The sequence below is a fragment of the Eleginops maclovinus genome, chromosome 1 (genome assembly GCF_036324505.1).
Source record: "Eleginops maclovinus isolate JMC-PN-2008 ecotype Puerto Natales chromosome 1, JC_Emac_rtc_rv5, whole genome shotgun sequence".
Classification (NCBI taxonomy): domain Eukaryota; kingdom Metazoa; phylum Chordata; class Actinopteri; order Perciformes; family Eleginopidae; genus Eleginops; species Eleginops maclovinus.
This window is the reverse complement of record NC_086349.1, coordinates 23,794,316-23,815,754: the sequence shown is the minus strand read 5'-3', so window position 1 is coordinate 23,815,754 and position 21,439 is coordinate 23,794,316. Positions and strand designations below refer to the sequence as shown.

Sequence of the window (21,439 nt, the reverse complement as noted above, 5' to 3'; positions counted from 1 at the left end):
GCATCACACACACAGTGAAATGTATCCCATACCAGTATTAGTAGCCATGGACAGCTATTAGAGCCTGATGCTCACAGCTATGAAAACATAACAGAATAACGTATCAATTACAGAAAGGACTACAGGGACTACTTGTTCTGTAGAAAGTAGTTCCAGATTTTCTAAATAGGGAACATTGATTGGGTAAGACATGTTAATGCTGAATTTGTTTTAGTGTAATTCTGTCTATGCAAATCTCAAGATCTGAGAAAAATTAACTCTGAAGGAAGACATTTTTTATGGGTTGATTAACCATTTAAACCCTGCTCTAACCTTAAATAAGCCACATCAAAATTGGCACCATTGAGAATTCGTCTGAGAATGAATTAGGATACTGATCTCAATCTGCTGTTGCTCCTCTGTTTGAAGCACGACAATAAAGTAAGTGTGTTTGATCCTCAGAGAGCAGTTTCAGGTCAGCGATTAGACTCTCTTTGATCCCTTAGCTTTTCTAAAGTGATCCACAGACAGATTGTAGTTTCACATGTTGGGTGGAATTGCTCTTCAAACAGTCAATCCTGTTCCTCTGGATTCTTTGTAGGTGTGGATGCTGACGGGAGACAAGCTGGAAACGGCCACATGCACGGCGAAGAACGCACATCTGATCACCCGCAACCAGGACATCCACATCTTCAGATGCGTAAGTGCAGGACCAGGAACGCCCCTCCCTCTCTCTTCTATAAATATAAAGTGGGAGGAGCCACATGTCCAGTATATGTTTGCTCACTAAAGCTTGGGATGGTAGTGTTTATCCCTGAATGCTTCACCTGTTCACATTGTCCCGACTGCTCTCACTCAAACAGAGGTTGTTAGTTGACTGGTACTAATTATATTTTTGTAAAACACACAAGGAGTGAAAAGTTAGCCCCCATGGATTGATGGACCCACTACAGCTGCTAGAGTGGGTAAAACTTGATATCAGCACCACAGGGTTCATCCCAGTTGAATGCAGACCAGTTTCCTGAGTCCCTCGACCCACGGGCAACCGTCCTTTTGTGAGGCCGGACCCATCAGCTGGTGGTCATTCAACCTCACATAACTAAACATACCGCCCGGGCCAGCATCCACAGCCGAATAAATCACCTCCCACCAGAGAAAGCATCCGCGCCGCTGTCAGAGAGAACAAACAGAGAGGAGAAACCAGCTGAACCACTCCCACAGGGAACACGCTGAGGGCTCACTTCCTAATTTGTTTTGCAGGTTGCGGTCTCTTTTTTGCGGTCCCCCCCCCCCCCCCCCCGTTCTGCCTTTCCCCTCAGGCAGTGAGCCAGAGTAGAAAGGAGAGCCTGCCATGTAGGAAGGTTACAACTTGCGCACAACTGCGGTTACTGGAAGAGAATAACAATGGTTGGCACGGCTTGAAAACCTCTGTCCCAGTGGAGGGGTGGGGGGGTGGGGGTGCTGACGGCTACACATACATCTGGATTAGCTTCCTGGTGGCCACCAATGGCCTGATCTGGATTGACGTATGAATAGTCAGCGGCTGAAGGATATCCATACCAGAGCATGACTCCTGCTGACAGATTAACGCCGGGCCTTGTCAGAGCTGCATTTCTGGAGGTTTTTCAGGGCTATATTTGAACCTGTGTTTGTTTTATGTTACCGTGTATTTTCCCAGTTTGCTGTTCCAATTTAATGTCATTATTTCATGCCCTCTCTATTAAGCATTTACCAACAATAAGGACTCATTATCTGCAGTTATTACTCCTTTCTTTCTGCTGTGATGAGCCCAACGTTAGAGTGAGGTTGATGCTTTAAAACAAGGCTAGATCTATATCGTTAAAACATCATCATCATCAACCATTGTTTACTCTGGGAAAAACTGACTGAGCATTAAGCTCTTTCACAGCAACACCTTGAATTCAGATTCGTACGGGCTGCCAAGAAGGAAGGATACAAAACAACAACAGCAATTAAGACAATAAAATGCAGAATTAAAAACAATAAATAACAACCATGTCTGCAAAACAATGATTCACATTGAACTGAAAGGCTAAGGGGCGGGACATCTCTGAATGGTTGACCAATCACAACAGAGCAGGCCAGCTAACCAATCAGAGCAGACTGGGCTCTGGTTTCAGACAGAGGGTGAAAAGAGGCGATGCAGCACAGGCAGTATGAGAACAATAAAGAGCTTTTTGAACATTAAAGCATGGAGACATGTCCCAGTAGAGGAACAGAATAAAATGTAAATGTTTGATGGATCAGAAATGCTAAACGCAATAAAAATATTCCGTTTATATTCTGACGTATAACGCCTGCCATCATTGCAGCTGAATAAAAACACTCTTTAAAAAGCTACCGGTGTGATCCCAATCAGGATGCTGACACTGACAGATTGTCATGCTTGATAACTCTTCACTGCGAGTGTGTGTGTGGTGTGTGTGTGTGTATTCAATGTGGTTATCATTGCCTTAGGTGACAACCCGAGGGGAAGCCCACCTGGAGCTCAACGCCTTCAGGAGAAAACACGACTGCGCTCTGGTGATATCGGGGGACTCGCTTGAGGTAAAACGCTCCTCGCACTGACTTATCTCTCTTTATGAAACTCTGACATGTTTTCTGTGTGACGCCTGATAACATCGCAGCCACCAAAGCACCTCTGGAAGTGGGGTTTGTGGTGAGAGTTGCTCTTTACGAGGCAGTAGGAGTGCAACTGTAAGTGAAGAGGACAACCACAGCTCAGATCGGTTATATGCGTTGGCCTAACCCGTCCGTTCTTTTGCAGGTTTGTCTGAAATACTACGAGTATGAGTTCATGGAGCTTGCGTGTCAGTGTCCCGCTGTGGTTTGCTGCCGATGCACCCCCACCCAGAAGGCTCAGATAGTGCGACTGCTGCAGGAGCGCACAGGCAAACTCACCTGCGCTGTAGGTGAGTCGAAAAAAGGAACTGTCCCAACAGCTTTTCAGCAGGGGACACAGTCTTCAGTTATTTTATTTTAGTGTGTTTACATTTACAACCCTTCTCTACATTAATCTGTTGCATCCACAAACCATTCCTCCCAGTACGAGCTGTGATAAGACGTCATCATTAAACAACATTGATTTAAATGTGCATAGATATAAAGATTGAATAAATTTATGACACCTTTGAGCTTTAATGCTTTGAATAGATTAACAGTTATATCAGAAACAGGTCTATTGCCAAGTAGGTTACCACATATGAGGAATTTCTCATAGTTTTTTTTGGTGCAGACATAAAAATAAAACAAAACTGAAAACACTGATTAAAAAAAACTATTTTAAGACAACTATAAAAAAAGATATCGCACTATTTACATCAAATCTGGTTGAGAAATAGGTATAAACAACATATTGTTAACATCGTGTGCATTCAGTCCAGCAGTGGCTCAGTCAGTAGGGGCTTGGACTGGGAATCGTAGGGTCGCCGGTTCAAGTCCCCGAACAGACTTGGAAAGTGGACTGCTACTTGGAGAGGTCCCAGTTCACCTCCTAGGCCCTGCTGTGGTGCCCTTGAGCAAGGCACCGGACACCTCCAATCCCCCCTCCCCATTGCTCCCCGGGCGCTGCACAATAGCTGCCCACTGCTCCTAGTACTAGGATGGGTTAAATGCAGAGGACTAATTTCACTGTGTGTGCTCTGCTGTGTGCATGTATGTGACTAATAAAGAGGGTTTCATCCTCCGATTCTATCTTCTTCTATCTAATGTGATGCTTGGGGGTATATTTTATATGTTATTTTATTGTAATTGTACTAAAACATTATGGACCGCAGAGTAAAAAAATAATCTAAAAGTGATGTAATCGATTCCTAGAAACTATTATTCTAAATGAATTATCCCTTCCATTTCGCTGCTTCTCATGAACAGTGATGCATAACAGTGGAACACAGCGCACTGAATCAATCATTTTCTACAGGATTTATTGTTTAATCGGAAAGCTAATATTGTCTTTTTTAGCCTTATCAATTGCCCATTCGCTGTAAAAACACCCAACTTCCCCACATTGTAGTTCCCCGTCTGTGGCTTAGTTATTATCCGCTAATCTGTCCAAATTAAGGGAGTGTTTCATACTCTCACTAACGGTTTGTATCTGTGAGTCACCGATGTGAATCCTGACACCTCCATGGCTTTTGTAATCTCTCAGGGGACGGAGGAAACGATGTCAGCATGATCCAGGAAGCGGACTGTGGCGTGGGAGTGGAGGGGAAAGTAAGACTCTGTCCATCTCATCGCTTCACATTGATGTGCCGCTCTCACAGATTTTTTACTTGGTGCTTCCTGTCAAGATCTCTCTCACGTTCACAGACATGTAGAGAGACGAGCGCACAGATGATTCCTCTCTATGAGGATCCATTGTCCGAGCAGAGGAAACTAAAATGACAGGATGCTGTTGAGCTAGAGTAAAAGTAAGAGACTGTTATCAGCCTTCTGCTCATGGTGGTCTCTGTGCATTCCCACTGAAGATGGATAGTTTAGACCTCATGCATTGGTACTACTTAGAGAAATGTTTTGACTAGTAGATGTACTCTTTTCCTTTCTTGCTGAGAGTTAGTTGAGAAGCAATTGTTGATCCCACTCTTACATCTATCCATTAAAGATAGACCAGTTAGCTTAGCTTAGCATAAAGGCTGGAAACTGAAAAACGTTTAGCTTAGTAGAAACAGTTAGAAACACTTAATCTGCCGAGCTTTAACTCAAAGAATAACACTTCATATGTTTAAAATGTGAAATCCGTTCAATTACCTGAAGATCAAGCACAACTATTTAACGTTCTGTGCATCTATTTGTCTTTTATGACAGAAAATTGCATTTTTTAGGGTTTGTTTTGTGACATTTGGTTGGAAAAACATGCAATTTTAATATATCAACCTCTTTGGGACATGTAATATTTCCCTGGCATTTATAATATCAAGTTATTGACAAAGTAATCAAAGAATATACTAAATCTCGTTTTCAATCGGGATCTCCAAAGTGTTTGTCTTTGGATGTTGGTCACGCCTGCAGGGATTATTTGTCCACCATGCGTCTGTATATCTGTCATTGTGCAATAATAAAAAACCCCTGAGGCGTGCTCTACAGGTCAGCTCAGACTTCTTGCAGCTCGCCCTCACTGCCCTCTGTGTGTCCGACAGGAAGGAAAGCAGGCCTCGCTGGCCGCAGACTTCTCCGTGACTCAGTTCAAACATTTGGGCCGTCTCCTCATGGTGCACGGGCGCAACAGCTACAAGAGATCTGCGGCCCTCAGCCAGTTCGTCATCCACAGGAGTCTGTGCATCAGCGCCATGCAGGTAGAGTAAAGATAAAGCACATTAGATGTGAAGATCAGGCATGTGGTAATGTGCTTTTGGATTCAAGCGTCAAATATTTGGCTCAATCATTTCAGTTTGCAAAACCACAAAATACTCCCTCTAAAGTTTACAAAGCACTGAAAACATCTGCACTTATTAGATATTAAATCCCAAACTCAATACCTTTAGCATTTCCCTATCAGTTGTATTATCCATGTTTCAATTTCAATTAATAATAAATAAATCAAATATTCCTGTCAAACTCAATAATCCTCATCAAAGTCTACAATGGTTTCGACAAAATTATACAAATAGCAATGATTTTTATAAAAACTATTGTAAGAAACTCTTGTAAAAGAATTAAATAAAATATTTAAAATAAGTATGAAAAAGGAAACACAATAACAATTTGAAATAAAGTGAATTTTATCTCAATTTCAAAATGGAAAAACTATGGGGTAAGCAGTAAAAAGTGATCATATTGTGCAGAAATGTGCAAAATATTATCAGGAACGTTGTATTATGGCGGTGGTGGCAAAGTCCATAGGGGCTTGGCCTGGGAACTGGAAGGTCACCAGTTCAAGTCCCCGAAAGACCAAGTGCCACCGTGGTGTCCCTGAGCAAGACACTGGTTACCTACACTGCTCCCCGGGCGCCGTACATAATGGCAGCCCACTGCTCCTAACACTAGGATGGGTCAAATGCAGAGACCGCATTTCGTTGTCCTAGTACTTGTACTCTGTGCAATGACAATAAAGTTGAATCTTATCTTATCTTATCTTATTATTCACAGAACAGAGTATAAGGAAGGACACAAAGATGTCACAAGATGTGCATTCATTATTATTACAAATTTAAAAAGTATAATCTCAAAAACAGATCATCGATGCCTTTTGCTTTTATCTAATTTCCCTCTAAGGTTCCTGGAGCCGGAGCGATCATAAATCACAGTCAAATGTCTGAAAAAGAATGTTAGTTATGTCGACATTTGGGCAGGGAGTTTATCTTGTGTTTATTTACAGTACTTTAAAATCAAATGTGAGCAGGGAGGGAGGGAGGGAGACGTCGGGGTGAGGCAGGGAGACGTTTCATGGGTGGTCATGGTAGGGTGGAGCTGCGTGATGACTCGGTTGAGCCCGCAGTGCCCTTCTGAGCCCCCCGCCTCCAACATACACACACACACCAGGCACCATACCCAGTCCGGTTCCCATGTCCCAGGCCAACCTCAGCCCCCATGACTCACTGCGCCGTGGACTCAGGGTTTCAGGGAGGCCCTCCCCCGCATGTCTCACATTAACACCGACCACAGCTGTGACCCGTGAGCCGCACAGTGATGCTAACCCCCGTCGGTTCGAGACACACGTTAGAGTCAGTCCGTGACGCTGGACTCTCTCCTGCAGTAGAGTTATGGAAGGTGTTTCCTCTCATGTGGGGGGGGTTTGGCTCATCGATTAGTCAAAGTGTCATTCCATTGTAGCCAGTTCATTCTGCCTTTTCACTTCCTCCTAAATCTCTAACATAAATGACCCCAATTTGTTCAGTTATGCCATTTGAGTGTTGCTATATCATTTAGACCGACTCTCTTTCACCTTTCTTCTCTCTAGGCGGTCTTCTCCTCTGTTTTCTACTTTGCTTCCGTCCCTCTCTATCAAGGATTCCTGATTATCGGGTGAGAAACACACTCTGTAAGGCAGTGACTTATCTTTAAAACATTTGGCTGCTGAGTCTCCCTGGAATTTCCTCCGTGATAAAGCTCTGATGAAATGTGAGAAGTAGGAAAATGATTACGCATTAATTCATCTCTTGCAGCTACTCCACCATCTACACCATGTTCCCCGTCTTCTCCCTGGTGCTGGACAAGGATGTCAAGTCCGAGGTGGCCATGTTGTACCCTGAGTTATACAAAGATCTCCTGAAGGTATTCTGTTCATGATAACAGACTCTCTGCCACAGTTCAGCCAGATATAATATTCAGAAACACAAAATATAATGTTTGTTTTCCTCCCACAGGGCCGACCACTATCCTTCAAGACATTTCTCACATGGGTTCTAATAAGTATCTATCAAGGTAAGGAAGATTTTGTACAACTCTCTGATAATCACAGTCATTAACAGCTCTTATTTGGGGAAAGCCGTTGCAATATCTGATGGTTTTCATATCGCCCTGCCCCACATGAGGACAAAAAGAACATAGGGTACCACTTTACAATAAGTCTACCCTATTATACATTAGTTTGTAATTCATTTATTAATTAAGTTGTGATATAATAATAATAATAATACATTTTATTTGTAAGCGCTTTTCAATCACTCAAAGACACTTTACAGATGAAAAATAAGTAATTAAAATACATTTAAAAACACAGAAACACAAGAAAACGCAGAGAAGTAGATACATTGTAAATAGAACAGCACAATACAACAGTCAGACAGAACAAAAACAGAATTAGGAAAAGTGGTGGTTAAGAATTATAGGCAGAGTGGAACAGGTGTGTTTTGAGTAGTGATTTGAAAAGTGTGAGGTCATTGCAGTCACGGATGTGGTTGGGGAGGGAATTCCAGAGGGTAGGGGCAGCAACGGAGAAGGCTCTGTCTCCCCAGGTTCTGTGCTTGGTTTTAGGGACAGTGAGGAGGTTGGCATCAGAGGAGCGGAGGTGACGGGGAGGGGTGTAGTGGTGGAGCAGGTCAGTGAGGTAGGAGGGGGCCTGGTTGTGGAGGGCTTTGTGGGTGAGAAGGAGGAGTTTGAATTGAATACGCTGAGGGACGGGGAGCCAGTGGAGGTTCTGGAGGACAGGGGTGATATGATCGCGTGAACGGGTGTGGGTGAGAAGACGGGCGGCGGAGTTTTGAATGTATTGGAGTTTATGGAGGAGTTTGGAGGTTGTACCATAGAAAATGCTGTTGCAGTAGTCGAGGCGGGATGTAATGAAGGCGTGGATCAGGGTTTCGGCGGCAGTGAAAGATAGTGACGGGCGGAGGCGGGAGATGTTTTTGAGGTGAAAGAAGGCTGTTTTGGTGACTTGTTTGATGTGATGGTTGAAGCTGAGGTTATTGTCGAAGATGATACCAAGGTTGCGGCAGAGGGGGGAGGGGGACAGTGTGGAGTTGTTGACAGTGAGGTGGAAATCTTGAGCTGTTTGGGTGAGGGAATTTGGACCAATGAGGATCATATCAGATTTGTCGTAGTTTAGTTGTAAAAAGTTTTCTTGCATCCAGGTTTTAATTTCCGAAAGGCAGTTTGACAGGATGGAGTGGGTTACAGGGGTGATGGATTTTGTTGAAATGTATAGTTGGATGTCGTCAGCGTAGCAGTGGAAATGGATACCAGGGCGACGGATGATTTGGCCAAGGGGAAGGAGGTAGACGATGAAGAGGAGAGGACCAAGCACAGAACCCTGGGGGACGCCTTGGGACAGGGGAGCAGTTGTGGAGGAGCAGTTGTTGACATAGATGAACTGTTTTCTGTCAGTGAGGTAGGAGTGTAACCAGGTGAGGGCAGTGTCGGTGATGTTGAGAAGGGATTTCAGGCGGGAGAGTAGGATAGAATGGTTGATGGTGTCGAAGGCGGCGGAGAGATCAAGGAGGATGAGAATGGAGAGTAGGCCGGAGTCGGAGGAGAGAAGGAGGTCATTTGTGATTTTGAGGAGGGCGGTTTCGGTGCTGTGTTGGGTGCGGAATCCAGATTGAAATTGTTCAAAGAGGTCATTATTGTTGAGGTGGGATTTGATTTGAGAGGCAACGACGCGTTCCAGTATTTTTGACAGAAATGGGAGGTTGGAAATGGGCCGGAAATTGTTCATGATGTCAGGGTTTAGACCGGGTTTTTTGATGATGGGGGTGACAGCAGCTAGTTTGAGTGAAGGGGGAACAGAGGGAAAGCTGAGGGAGGAGTTGATGATTTTGCAAATAAGTGGGGCGATGGTGGGGAAACAGTACTTAACAAGAGAGGATGGGATGGGATCTAATGTGCAGGTAGAAGTTTTCATGGTTGAGATGATTCTGGATAGGTCGGCCGGGGAGGTAAGTGTGAATTTGGAAAGGGGTATGGAGGTAAGAGGGGTGGATGGGAGTGCGGAGGGTAGAGGGGTGGGGGAGGCGGTTAGTGAACTGTAGATCGTATCAATTTTGGTTTGGAAGAATGAGAGGAAAGAATTGCATTTATCTACGGTAAAGGAGTTCGAGATGTTGTCGATGGGGTTTAGAAGTTTGTTAACAGTGGAAAAGAGAGCCTTGTGGTTGTTTGAGCCGGTGTGAATGAGGTTTGAGTAGTATGCGGAGCGGGCAGTGTTGAGGGCGGCTTTGTACTGTAGAAGGTGATCTGTGTAGGCTTGGAGATGGACTGTTAAACCGGTTTTTTTATGGAGACGTTCGAGTTGGCGCTTGCGGGTTTTCATGTGGCGGAGATCAGGGCTGTACCAGGGGGCAGAGTGTGTGAATGTGACAGATTTGGATTTGATGGGAGCCAGTTGATCAAGACAGGAGGAGAGAGATTTGTTGTAGTAGTTAACGAGGTCAACGGGGTCAGTGGACAGCGGGGGAGGGTAGGTGGACAGAATGGTGGAATCATTAATAAGGTCTTAAAAGACAAGAGATAAGATTGCTTGCCAAATAGTGAGCCCACATTTATCTGTACTGCTTTGGCTAGCTTAAGAGATTCCAAGACACATGAAGATGGGGGGGGGGGGTGGGGGGGAATCAACTCAGTGAACTACAGATACAGAGGATGCTGGCTGACGAAGAAGAGGAAGTAAGCTAGGTAGCCAATATAAGGCTAAGTCATCTTGCCAAATAGTGAGCCAGTGTAGATGTATGAAAACTATGTTAGAACTGGTTTATAAATGGCTCTTAATTATTAATAAAGTGTTTACAACCGAATTATAAAGCCTTTATGAATCCTTATAACGGTAGTCCTATTGTAAAGAGAAATAGGATATTTGAATTGAATTCATTAACTGATTGGAGGTATAGGAAACATAAAACTTGATATTCTTAGTATTTTTGACTCTTCTGATAACTGTTTTTGGTGTTTCGTTGCTCAGGCTTTCATAGTTTTGTTTTGCAGTATAGTATTTTAGTCACACTTCCCTCTAAACATTGTTCACGCAGCACATCTCTGCTTTTATTCCTGTGTAGTTTTGGTCTCATGTTCCTTGTTTTCCCTCCACAGGGAGCATCATCATGTACGGAGCGCTGCTGCTATTCGACTCGGAGTTCCTTCACATCGTCTCCATCTCCTTCACCTCCCTGATCCTGACGGAGCTGCTGATGGTGGCGCTCACCATCCAGACGTGGCACTGGCTCATGATCGTTGGGGAGCTCCTCAGCTTGTCCTGCTACATCGCCTCGCTCGTCTTCCTGCCCAGCCTCATAGGTGAGGGAGCACCTCGCACATTAACCTCCCTCAGGGTGCCTGACTCTGCAGCGGTGTTTTATTGAGAGGAGAAATAAATAGCGCTCGTGTTGTTGTGCTGTTGCCGACCTTGGAAGCGTGCGTCAGCAGTAAGGTGGACGTGCTTATTCACATCGAGCCTCTGGTGTGCAGTTAGTGGTGGCATGCTGGATGTGAGGAAGGTTGAAGGTGAGTGTGTTAGTGTGGCCGGAGCTCAGGCAAGCCGTCGCATCAAACAGGAAGTGCCACCAGGGCTGTCGGTTTCCTACGAAACGTGTTTATCTCTTTACCTAGGAAACACAACTACACAAATAAGACCCTAGAAACATTTTAACATCCATTAGAGGACTGACACATATACAACCTTTAGCAGATTGTTGGGGTTTGCATTTCTGTGTAGCGGCCGGCCCGTCCGACAAACAAGAGCCCGTTTTAGTTGTGCCATTATGAGACCCGTGACATACACAGTCCCCTGACCAGGAGCCTTTATGACATACACAGCTTTATGTGAGGCGTGGAGTTTTATTCTCAGCCTTCAATCTCCACCGCTGAGCATCATGACCGGCATGTGGTCAAGCGAACCCTTTCTGGACACTTCTCCTCCCTCTTGAAGTCAGACAAATTTAGATTTTAAAGGTTATTTTCCTGGTGTGTGTGTGTGTGTGTGTGTGTGTGTGTGTGTGGTGTTTACACACTAATTGCACTTTTTGCAAACAAAAGTTTAAACTGTTCAGGTTGAGTTTCTGTCTCTTCAAGAATCGATATGGTTTCAACGTCAGATTTAGTCAAGGAGTGTTTACTCTCTTTTATAGGAAAGTACCGTGTATACCAGGGTTTTTGAAGCTGTGTGACGTGCCTCCCAAAGGGGGGTGAGTGAGAGTTGAAAGGAAGGCATGGAGGGAAAGATATGAGGCTCAGATATCGGTGAGGCGAAATGCTGTTGTTGATGTCAGGAAATGAGTTATTGTAGATTAAATGCCAATGTTTGTACTCCTTCTCTTGCTCCGTCAAATCCAAACAAAAAGACAAACATACATTATGACCTTTATTGTGCTTAAATGAACATCTATATATCTGCTATAAATCCAAGAAAAATTAGCTTCCTGATGAGAATTATTACATGTTCATCTACCATAGTCAAGTCCAAAATTCACCCAAAGCATGATTATCCAAAAATCTTAAAGATGGGAAGATGTGTCGATCTTTTTTAAGGTGTGACCCAAAGTGTTTCACCCAAAGGGATCATTTAAGAAGGATTGAGTCGTACTCTTCCCTAACTGATTCATCATTTTTTAGTCTGAATAATTCTGAATAAGAATACAGTTTTAAAAAGAATTGACATCCTGCACACCTGTTACTCTGACTGACACTGTATTTGTTGTTTAAGAAAAAGGAAAATGAGTTTAAAAGGAGTGAGTCGAGCTCAGCCACAGAATCGATTAAACCGTAGACTTCCAAAACAAAATCATAACAACCCTCTGTCTGATGTCTGCCTCCAGACATTTACTTCATCACCACAGTGTCGTTCCTGTGGAAGGTGACGGTCATCACGCTGGTGAGCTGTCTGCCTCTCTACATCCTCAAGTACCTGCGCAGACGCTTCTCCCCGCCAAACTACTCCAAGCTAACCACCTAGAGACCGAGAGGAGCCTCACTCACTGCGGGAGCACCGAGGGGCCTGCGCTTCGACCCGGGAATCAAGCACGGATTCATCCCCTTTCATTTGTCCCGAAATTCCTTCCTGGAAACGTGAAAGACGGGGACACTTTTGTCAGGGGTGTTACTGAGGGGGGGGGGGGGAGTTTTTGGGCTAAGATGCTTCTTGCTGCACGTGTTTGATGCAAAGACTAACGATTCCTCTGTGGAGAAGACTTGCAGTGAACTGTAGGTCGAGTTAGAGTGACCGACTTTATTTATTCGTCCTAGAATTACGAGCTTAAAACGTGTCCTGAACAGAAATGTAAATATGTAATTTTAAAAAACGAAGGCACAGAATTGGTTCAGTAAATTCTGCACATCCTGTTTATTTAAGAAAATCAGAAATCATCTCAAAGGGAACTAACTGGAAACTTGGATGTCTGACTCCTCTCTGTTGATGTGTCATTAAGGCTGGAAAGCAACTCTTTTCCATTTCCATCCTAAATAGTCAAACCGCATTTATTGTTGGACGCCGAATGTGACGTAGCACTCTCACTCAGGACCTGATTCACACTCTCCCAAACACTGATTTCTCATTATATGATACAAAAAAAAGTGACTAGACTTTGCATAAAACACAGGCCTGCAAGTTTGTGTTTGTTTGTTTGTGCGTCAGCGCGACGCAGCCGGAGGCAGTGTGGTCGTTTATTTTAGCATGACCCGTGATGTTAAATTAGTGTGTGTGTGTGTGTGTGTACGGACCCCGAGCTGTTGGTGTTTGTGGAGCGCGGTGAGAGCAAACCACAGAGGAGAGGGGGTTATTTGCAGCTCGTGTGTGTGTGTGTGTGTGTGTGTGTGTGTGTGTGTGTGTGTGTGTGTGTGTGTGTGTGTGTGTGTGTGTGTGTGTGTGTGTGTGTGTGTGTGTGTGTGTGTGTGTGTGTGTGTGTGTGTGTGTGTGTGTGTGTGTGTGTGTGTGTGTCCTCTGATGTGGTGGGCCAAGCTTTAACTTTGCATGATGACTCACGGTAACGGTGACCTCCTGAAGCCATAACTGAAAACTCCCCAGTGACCGGCGTCCAGCGGGCCCCCCTCCCACCACCTCACCTCGTCTGATCCGGGGCCCCCTCACTCCTCACTGCTACTAACCTCCACAGTTCGGCTGTGCAAGAATAAAGGGATCAGACCACCTCTCCTCCGTTAAAACAGTGTGAGTGTTGATCAGTATTACTGCTGCACAGCGGGACAGAAAACAGAAACACACTGGATTGATTGTAGAGAAACTGTAAATAATCAGCCACTAACAGAAACCATGAGTACGATGTCACTTTTTATTTAAAATGACTTATAAAATGATTTAAAATTGAATGAATTTGAAAGTGTCAAACCGAGCGTCCAGGGTGCCATAAATAATCCCGTCTGTCATTCGTTCAACAAACGTTTTACTTTCTCTGTGATTTCTGCGAGACTTTTCTTCTGTACGACGGATGTATTATATTTTTATGTTGGCAAAACAAAAATGGAGCTAAAAGGATTTGGTGGCTTGTAAATAACCTGTTTTTTTTAATTTATTAACATGTTTTATTTTAATTGAATGGTGTTGATGGCACTAAAATGAGCAGAACAAAAAGGGAGAGCTGTGTCGATGTCAATGTGGTGATGATGATTAATAAATCTCATGTTTTCTTTACTCCTGACATTCTTTTGTCTTCTTTTGTGTCAATTTAAAACAGATTCTTGTCCAAAAAACTTGAAGATGGTTTGAGTTTAGATTTTTTGATGGTGTGAAAAAAAATCTGGAATTTTCAGATGTTCCTTCCTCGACTGTAGCTCTCAGTCCCATGCCTATTCACTAAAGAAGACTGGAGCTGACTGACTGGTGCATTTAAGAGCTACTAAACCCCCTTTAAAGGATTAGTAGATCTGAATAGCTGGGTAATGTGGTTTTTACAGAACCAGGAGAATACATGGCATCGGTTCAATCAATCACAGTGGACTCATAGGAGACCCTCTGTCCTTGGACCTTCACATCAGACAGAAAAACTTCCAAAGAAACCCCGTTCGAAGAATCATTGGGGAGAGCGACAGAGGATGGATCCCACTCCCAGGACGGACAGACGTGCGATAGACGTGGTGAGTAAATTCAAGAGATAATGCATTTACGACAAAGGTAGTCCAAATGCTGGAGAATGCATGTGTCTGAGGGGGTGGATTAATCCAAAAGGTGCTCTAGTGGATATATAGGACACGTATGAAGGATTGACTCACAGCATTATTGCAGTATGTGTGTGTTCATGCTAAAGAAAGAACGGGGCACTCCGATCAACACTGTGTCTCTTTTGGTTGTGTAGAAATATGCAGATTTGGACTCAGGTGCAATACTTCCGAGCATGATCACATGTTTTTTATGGGATTTGTCTTAAACGTCATTTGGTGAAACACAAAGCCACAAAATGTAATAATGTGGCTAAATGACCTAAGTGACTGGCTAAGTGAATTTTAAAAGTTGAGTTAATATTACCTAAAATGGTTTTGTGGCCTCAGACTAAGGTCAAATTAAATATAAAAGTGAGGGAGAACTGTGGCTTTAAAAATGCTGCTAAAATGAAACAGTTTAAATGCACTCCTTGCCTTTTTTCCCATGGCATTCCACATACTGCATTTGGACTGAGAGTATTATCCGCAGTTTGTGTGCAAAAACAATCACAGTTGTTGTGGCCGAGCTCCAGCCCAGCTCCTGATGAGGTGTGACTTGCACAGAACACACGGAGTATGTCAGGGTGTGTGGCCCCTTCCCACCAGAGGAGGGAGTCCCTGAGGCCGGAGATGTGTTTCCACTCCCTTCCTCTCACATCATAATGTCTCAGCTCATCCACAGACTCGACCTTTATCTTAAAATATTATTATAAATCAAAAAGCGAAGTCACACAAAGTATGTGGCTTCATGAAAAAATCACTCGACAGAAAACATTCCTTTATTTTCCATTTGAATATCATTTCCATGTCTAGTTTGAAGTAAAACAATAAAACAGTTCAAGTGTAATACTCTCCTGTTCCCAAATGTTAACACAAAAATGATTTAAAAAAGCGAATTAACCAAAACATATGTGACTTCATTACAAATTAACAATCTCTCAAACTCCACAGAAAACCATTTTGCCCCCAAAATATTTGATGTCATGCTACGGTGGCCGGAGAAACGCGTCGCAGTTTCAAAAACGCCGCAAATATAAAAACACAGATGTGCCAAAACACACGCGAATGAAGACACAGCTTCTCCAACTTGACAAAAATTCACAGTGTTCACAAAAAGTGATGCGATACAAAACTCTGCAAGAAGTTTTAAACACAAACGGAAACGGGGACACTAAAAAGTGACGCGCACAGCTGGGGACGTTGTTGACGCTCGGGGATAAAGTTAGACATCTGCTGGGGTTGGCAGTGTAAGTCTGTTTCTTAATTATACGTTTTTTGTCAGTAGTATATGAACTTACAAGTTTAAATAACCTGAAACCTATCATGGTTTGTCAAGTTCCAGATGTTCCTTCATTTACATTGTGTCACGTTTGGCCATTGGAGCACGTTTGCACCTATTGGTCACCGTACCAATGTCCATGCCAAATTTCAAATTGTGCTTTTTTGAAAGATTGTTGCTATAAAGAAAAGGAAGTAAAGAATAAAACGGTTTGAATGTAACATTACTAACATTAAACATAATAGTTAATCAAAAAGCAAAGAGGTAAGTGACTTCAATATGTGTTAATAAAAGTTCTAACCAAATACAATTTTTATTTACCTTAAGTCTGTGTTTTCTTAAGGAGCTATATTAATTATCCTCGCACGTTATAAAAATGCTAAAGTTTACTCAGCATTTGAGCTCAGAGTTGGTTTTAGTTGGACTAAATTCTCAGTCGTAAAACATTTCCCCTTTTTTTCAACAGGCAGCCGAGCCCCTCAGTACTGCGTGTTCAACTGAAATCTCCAGCGTAAGTCCAAGTATTTTTTTTTCTTGTTCCACTGCCCACATGCGTAAGTTATACCATTAAAAGAAACCATTTAACTTAATCAGTCCCATGAAAAGTGAAATTCCACTCCAGAGTCAACAAAGCTGCCTGCTAACCTTAACATCCGCGCTCTGCCTTCCGCTCGATGCCAAATCCACAATCCAATCAGAGACAGTTTTGAAATTTACTTTGCGTTTTACAAGGTTTGAATTTTCAGCCCCTTTTTTTTTTAAAAAACAGCTGTTATGTAACAAAACCTAATTATCACAAGGTCGGTGCATTTTATATTTGGCACTTCAAGACAGGGATTAGTTTCCAGCCTGGAAACATCTTACACGCTGCTCCCAGTGGAACAGAAAAAGAGAGAGACGTCCATGAACGTGCCACAGAGTAAACCACAAACTGTCACAGGGGCCAGGCTGGAGAACTTCACATAAATGGTGGAAGAAGTTAACTTAAAGAGGACCTATGATGCTCCTTTTCAGGTTCATATTTGTGTTCTGCTCCTCTCCTGGACATGTCTCCATCCTTTAATGTTCAAAAAGCTCTTTATTTTTCTCATCCTGCCTGGGCTGCAGCACCTCTTTTCACCCTCTGTCTGAAACCAGAGCCCAGTCTGCTCTGATTGGTTAGCTGGCCGGCTCTGTTGTGATTCGCTTGGAGATGTCCCGCCTCTTAGCCTATCACGTTCAATGTGTTGGAGCGCTAGCCAATAGAAGTGTTACATAGTGATGTCACTATGTTAAGGAAGTAAATAAAGGAGTCCAATGGAGGCATTCCAGGCAGGGAGAGAAACTCCCTTTGGAGGAACCACAGGGATTTTAGCCTCTGTAGACCATTTACATGCACCAAAACGTATATAACACACTACAGCAAAGGGAAGAGCACAAAAAGCCTAATGGGGCCTGTCTAAAATGAGCAGTGAAGTGGAAAGATGGAAAGAAACGTCTGTTTTAAAGAATGTTTAGGCCTTCATTCAAGAATGTGTTTGTTTTAATATTAACGCATTATAATAAAATGTGCTTTTGTTTCATCATGTTTAATAAATGTTAGCCTCTCAGTGCTGCTGCTGCTCTCTGCTGCTGAGAGGATTCTTCAGTCGGAGCAGAGCTGGCATGCCGTTGTGCAATAAGGAATCGTATTTCCTTCCTGCCCTAACTTGAGATCCCTGGAAAACATTTTCCTTCTTTTTCCGATTTGTATGAATGAACTAATATGTTCCATCAACATGGAAACTGCATACATCCTCGCTGGGTGGAAACGCCTCATTATGTAACCGGATCCTGATCGATACTCTAATGAGTGTTTAGAAAGACTTCAAGTTACTGAATCCAGTGGAAAAGTGGTGGACTACCTCATGGATTTTTCCTTTTGAGCCGTTCAAAATCCCATGAAACAAAATAACCCCCCCAGTTGTCGACACTTTTTTTATGTCTTGTCCAGCTTTCCTACAATATATCATAACTTCAACGTCTCTCTGTACCTTTTATCGGCAGCAAATGGATGCACAGAAGTCAACATTTGGTCGTCAAAACAAAGAGAAACTCACTCTTCCCATTGCAACAAGTGAATGCATCTCAGCCTCAACGATCACAATTAATCATTTTGCTGCAGCAGTTATAAATAACGTCTTTAATCCAGTCCTTCTTGAAGCGATCTGGTTGGTTTCGGGAGCATTAGGCGGTGTCAGCAGAGATCATTGGGAGAGGCGGAGGGAAACACATCTGCAGCTCTTCTTTAACAGTCATGGGTGCTAAGACAAATCAAAGCATTCCCGGCCTGCAGAGCTATAAATAGTGCCGGAGGAGGGTGTGTGCGTTCATGCTTTGAGATGTTTCTGTGTGCGGCCGAATCCAATGTTTACCCAGAGCCATAACAGGGTGTAGTAAACAATTCATCTGAACTAGCTTCATTATTCGATGCTATCCATCATGGGTTTCTGTTGTGTTAGTGTCCAAGCAGACAGGCTTAATGTGGCGTGTAATCCTAGGAGGAGCCTTTTTAATATTAGAGTTATTTGGAGTTCCTTCATGTGGCCTCTACATGTGTGACCTCGTGATGAAGGTTGGATGTCTATTCCACATGGATATCATTTCTATTAAGCAGTGGTGGAAAGTAATAAAGTACTTTCACTCAATTGACTACAATTGCGAGGTTTTCATCTCAATGCTCCCTTAAACTCCCACTAAACTTCATTTTAGGAGCCACTATTGTACACTTATGTGACTGCTTTAGATCTTTTACAGAATCAGATTCTAGCCAAACAGATCACACTAATGGTTACGATATCCAGCAATACATGAAGTCATTCAGAAAAGCTCCATATTAACCAGCTGAGATGAACCCATACTTCAGTAATCATATCCAGTCTTTGGTAGTTTTTACATTTGGAGGACATATTCTGCTCATTATCAGCTTCATATTTGTATTTTGTTCCTCTACTCTCTAATGTCTGCATGCTTTAATGTTCAAAAAGCTCTTTATTTTTCTCATACTGCCTGTGCTGCAGCACCTCTTTTCACCCTCTGTCTGAAACCAGAGCCCAGTCTGCTCTGATTGGTTAGCTGGCCGGCACGATTGTGATTGGTCAACCGCTTAGAGATGTCCCGCCCCTTAGCTTATCACGTACAATGTGTCAGAGTGCTAGCCAACAGAAGCAAGAGTGTTACATCGGGATGTCACTATGTTCAGGAAGTCAAACGAGTCTAATCGAAGCATGTCCGGAAGTGTTTGGGAGAGAAACACAGTGATGTTAGCCTTTGAAGACCATTTACATGCACCAAAACCCTATATGACACACTACAGGAAAGGGAAAACCCTAAAAGCATAATGTGGCCGCTTCAAAAACCATTGAATGCAGTGAAACTATGAAGACTCTTTTACCCTTTTAAAGTAAAAATGGGTTTTGACAGAGTGAAAATCTGTCCAGGATTGCTGTGCTGTTCACCCAGAGCTCGGTAGGGGCTTGGACTGGGAATCGTAGGGTCGCCGGTTCAAGTCCCCAAACAGACTTGAAATATGGAAAGTGGACTGCTACTTGGAGAGGTCCCAGTTCACCTCCTAGGCCCTGCTGTGGTGTCCTTGAGCAAGGCACCGGACACCTCCAATCCCCCCTCCTCATTGCTCCCCGGGCGCTGCACAATAGCTGCCCACTGCTCCTAGTACTAGGATGGGTTAAATGCAGAGGACCAATTTCACTGTGTGTGCTCTGCTGTGTGCATGCATGTGACTAATAAAGAGGGTTTCATCCTCCGATTCTATGCTGGGATAGCATCCAGCCCCCCAAGACAAGACTCTGAATTGGATAAGCGTAATAGGTTTCAAGGTTTCAAGGTTTTATTGGTCATATGCACAGCATATACAACGTATATGTTGGCAATGAAAATGTTATGTCCCATGCTCCTCCAACAACTCAACATACATGGTGCAAATAAGATAAATAAAATAGTGCCAAAGTAATAGAAAATGTATGGATGCTTTACTCCAAATGTTGCCACAAAAGAAGGTTAATCAGAGTTGATTCAGAGGAGAAAAGTGTACTGTTGCTGGACTGTAGGAGAGCAGATCAAAGACCCATATGGAGGCAAAAGTCCACGCTTCCCTTTGCCCCCTGAAAGTCCTTGGAAAAATGTCCATGAGGTTGCCATGAGACACGATACAATGAACCCTTTCCATATCAAAGTTCCACTGCTCGGATTTAAAAGCTCAGTCGCACCCGTTACTCTTGGAAAAGTGAAGCCGGGCAGTGCTCTAACCCAGACAACCCTACCTTAATGAGCTGTTTAACAGTGATGGAAAATACTGCATGAACTCGGAAAAACTGTGCTCTCTGAGAGAAGAAAAAAAAGAAGACGGAAGTGCAAACTCGGCCGTCTGGACACTGGGCGGTTTTCCCTTCTGGAGCATGTGCCGTGTTCATTTACTCATTCATAATTTGGGTTGCATAAGAACTCTGTAACAGGGGAGGAATTTACATCTGGTACACAAGGCTGCCGGATAGTATCCCCCCCACAAAAAAAGCGAAGGCTATGACCAACACAGGTTTTAAAGACTCATTGCAGTCACCTAATCCATGTCTCAATCCAAACCAGACCCTCTGATTACGCCCCCCACTCCTCCTTTATGTAGTACACAGATTTTCCTATGAATGGCCTTCAGTCTGACATGACTGATGTAAGCATGGGATCACTCACTGAGGCTGTGCCGAACGTTGGGCACATCACGTGCGATAAAGATGTTTGTCCTGATGTTCAGTGGGTTTGTGAAAAAGAAGCTAGATGATGTGATCTGCCATACGTCAGTCAGGGATACAAAAAGTCTGTTTCATTGACGTCAGACGAAATGCTGGTCCGGATTAAAACCATTTGTATTTGTTTTCATGCCCAGAAGGATTATTAATAGCACTAACCAACCCTTTTTTGGACTACTTTACACATTTCATCACCATATTATGATATGTATGTCATCCACTGCAGCTACATCAACAACAACGCCATGTTTAAATATCATCAAATAAAATGAACACCTGTGGGGCGGCTGTGGTTCAGGAGGTAAATGTCCTCCACCAATCCCTGCAGTCAACATGTAGATGTGTTTTTGGGCAAAATACTTAACCCCAAGGTGCTCCCTATGGCCAAAGGTGTGTGTGAGTGTGTGTGAATGTTAGTTTCCCCACCTTGTATGGCAGCCTCTGCCTGCGTATGAATGTGTGTGAATGGGTGAATGCTGACTTGTATATGTAAAGGGATTTGAGGGGTCTCAAAGAATGGAAAAGAGCTTTATAAAGTGACTTTTGATTTTACCGTAGAAGATCTACTTTCTGATCAAGAGCTGTTGTTTCGATTTTTAATTTCTAAATATGTGCAATGCCTTACTTTTGTTTTATGCTGCTGCAACGCAAACCTTTCCCAGTTTGGGATTAATAAAGTACCAGTTACATTATGTACCTTTAGCTAAAGCTGACTGGGCAATCTCTACTCAGGAGTTTGTGTGACCCTTGGGAATTGACTTTTAAACACCCCGATGTGTTGGAGATAAAATAACTGTCTAACCTGCGCCTTCACTAGTCACATGCACCGCATATATCCTCTATATCCCAGTAAACAAATAAAAACTCTTCA

At 43.3% G+C, this 21,439-nt stretch overlaps 1 protein-coding gene across 1 annotated transcript in view; it reads left to right on the top strand.

Moving 5' to 3' along the window:
• LOC134868315 (probable phospholipid-transporting ATPase IIA) overlaps nt 1-14,005 on the top strand; it is a 35,152-nt gene extending 21,147 nt beyond the window's left edge. The window contains exons 19-28 of the mRNA XM_063889360.1: nt 581-679; nt 2,458-2,547; nt 2,768-2,912; nt 4,148-4,212; nt 5,136-5,291; nt 6,896-6,960; nt 7,101-7,209; nt 7,302-7,359; nt 10,459-10,662; nt 12,180-14,005. Coding sequence (XP_063745430.1) covers nt 581-679; nt 2,458-2,547; nt 2,768-2,912; nt 4,148-4,212; nt 5,136-5,291; nt 6,896-6,960; nt 7,101-7,209; nt 7,302-7,359; nt 10,459-10,662; nt 12,180-12,316 — 1,128 coding nt within the window. The 3' untranslated portion in view covers nt 12,317-14,005. The remainder of the gene's footprint in view (nt 1-580; nt 680-2,457; nt 2,548-2,767; nt 2,913-4,147; nt 4,213-5,135; nt 5,292-6,895; nt 6,961-7,100; nt 7,210-7,301; nt 7,360-10,458; nt 10,663-12,179) is intronic.
• The last annotated feature ends 7,434 nt before the right edge of the window (nt 14,006-21,439 follow it).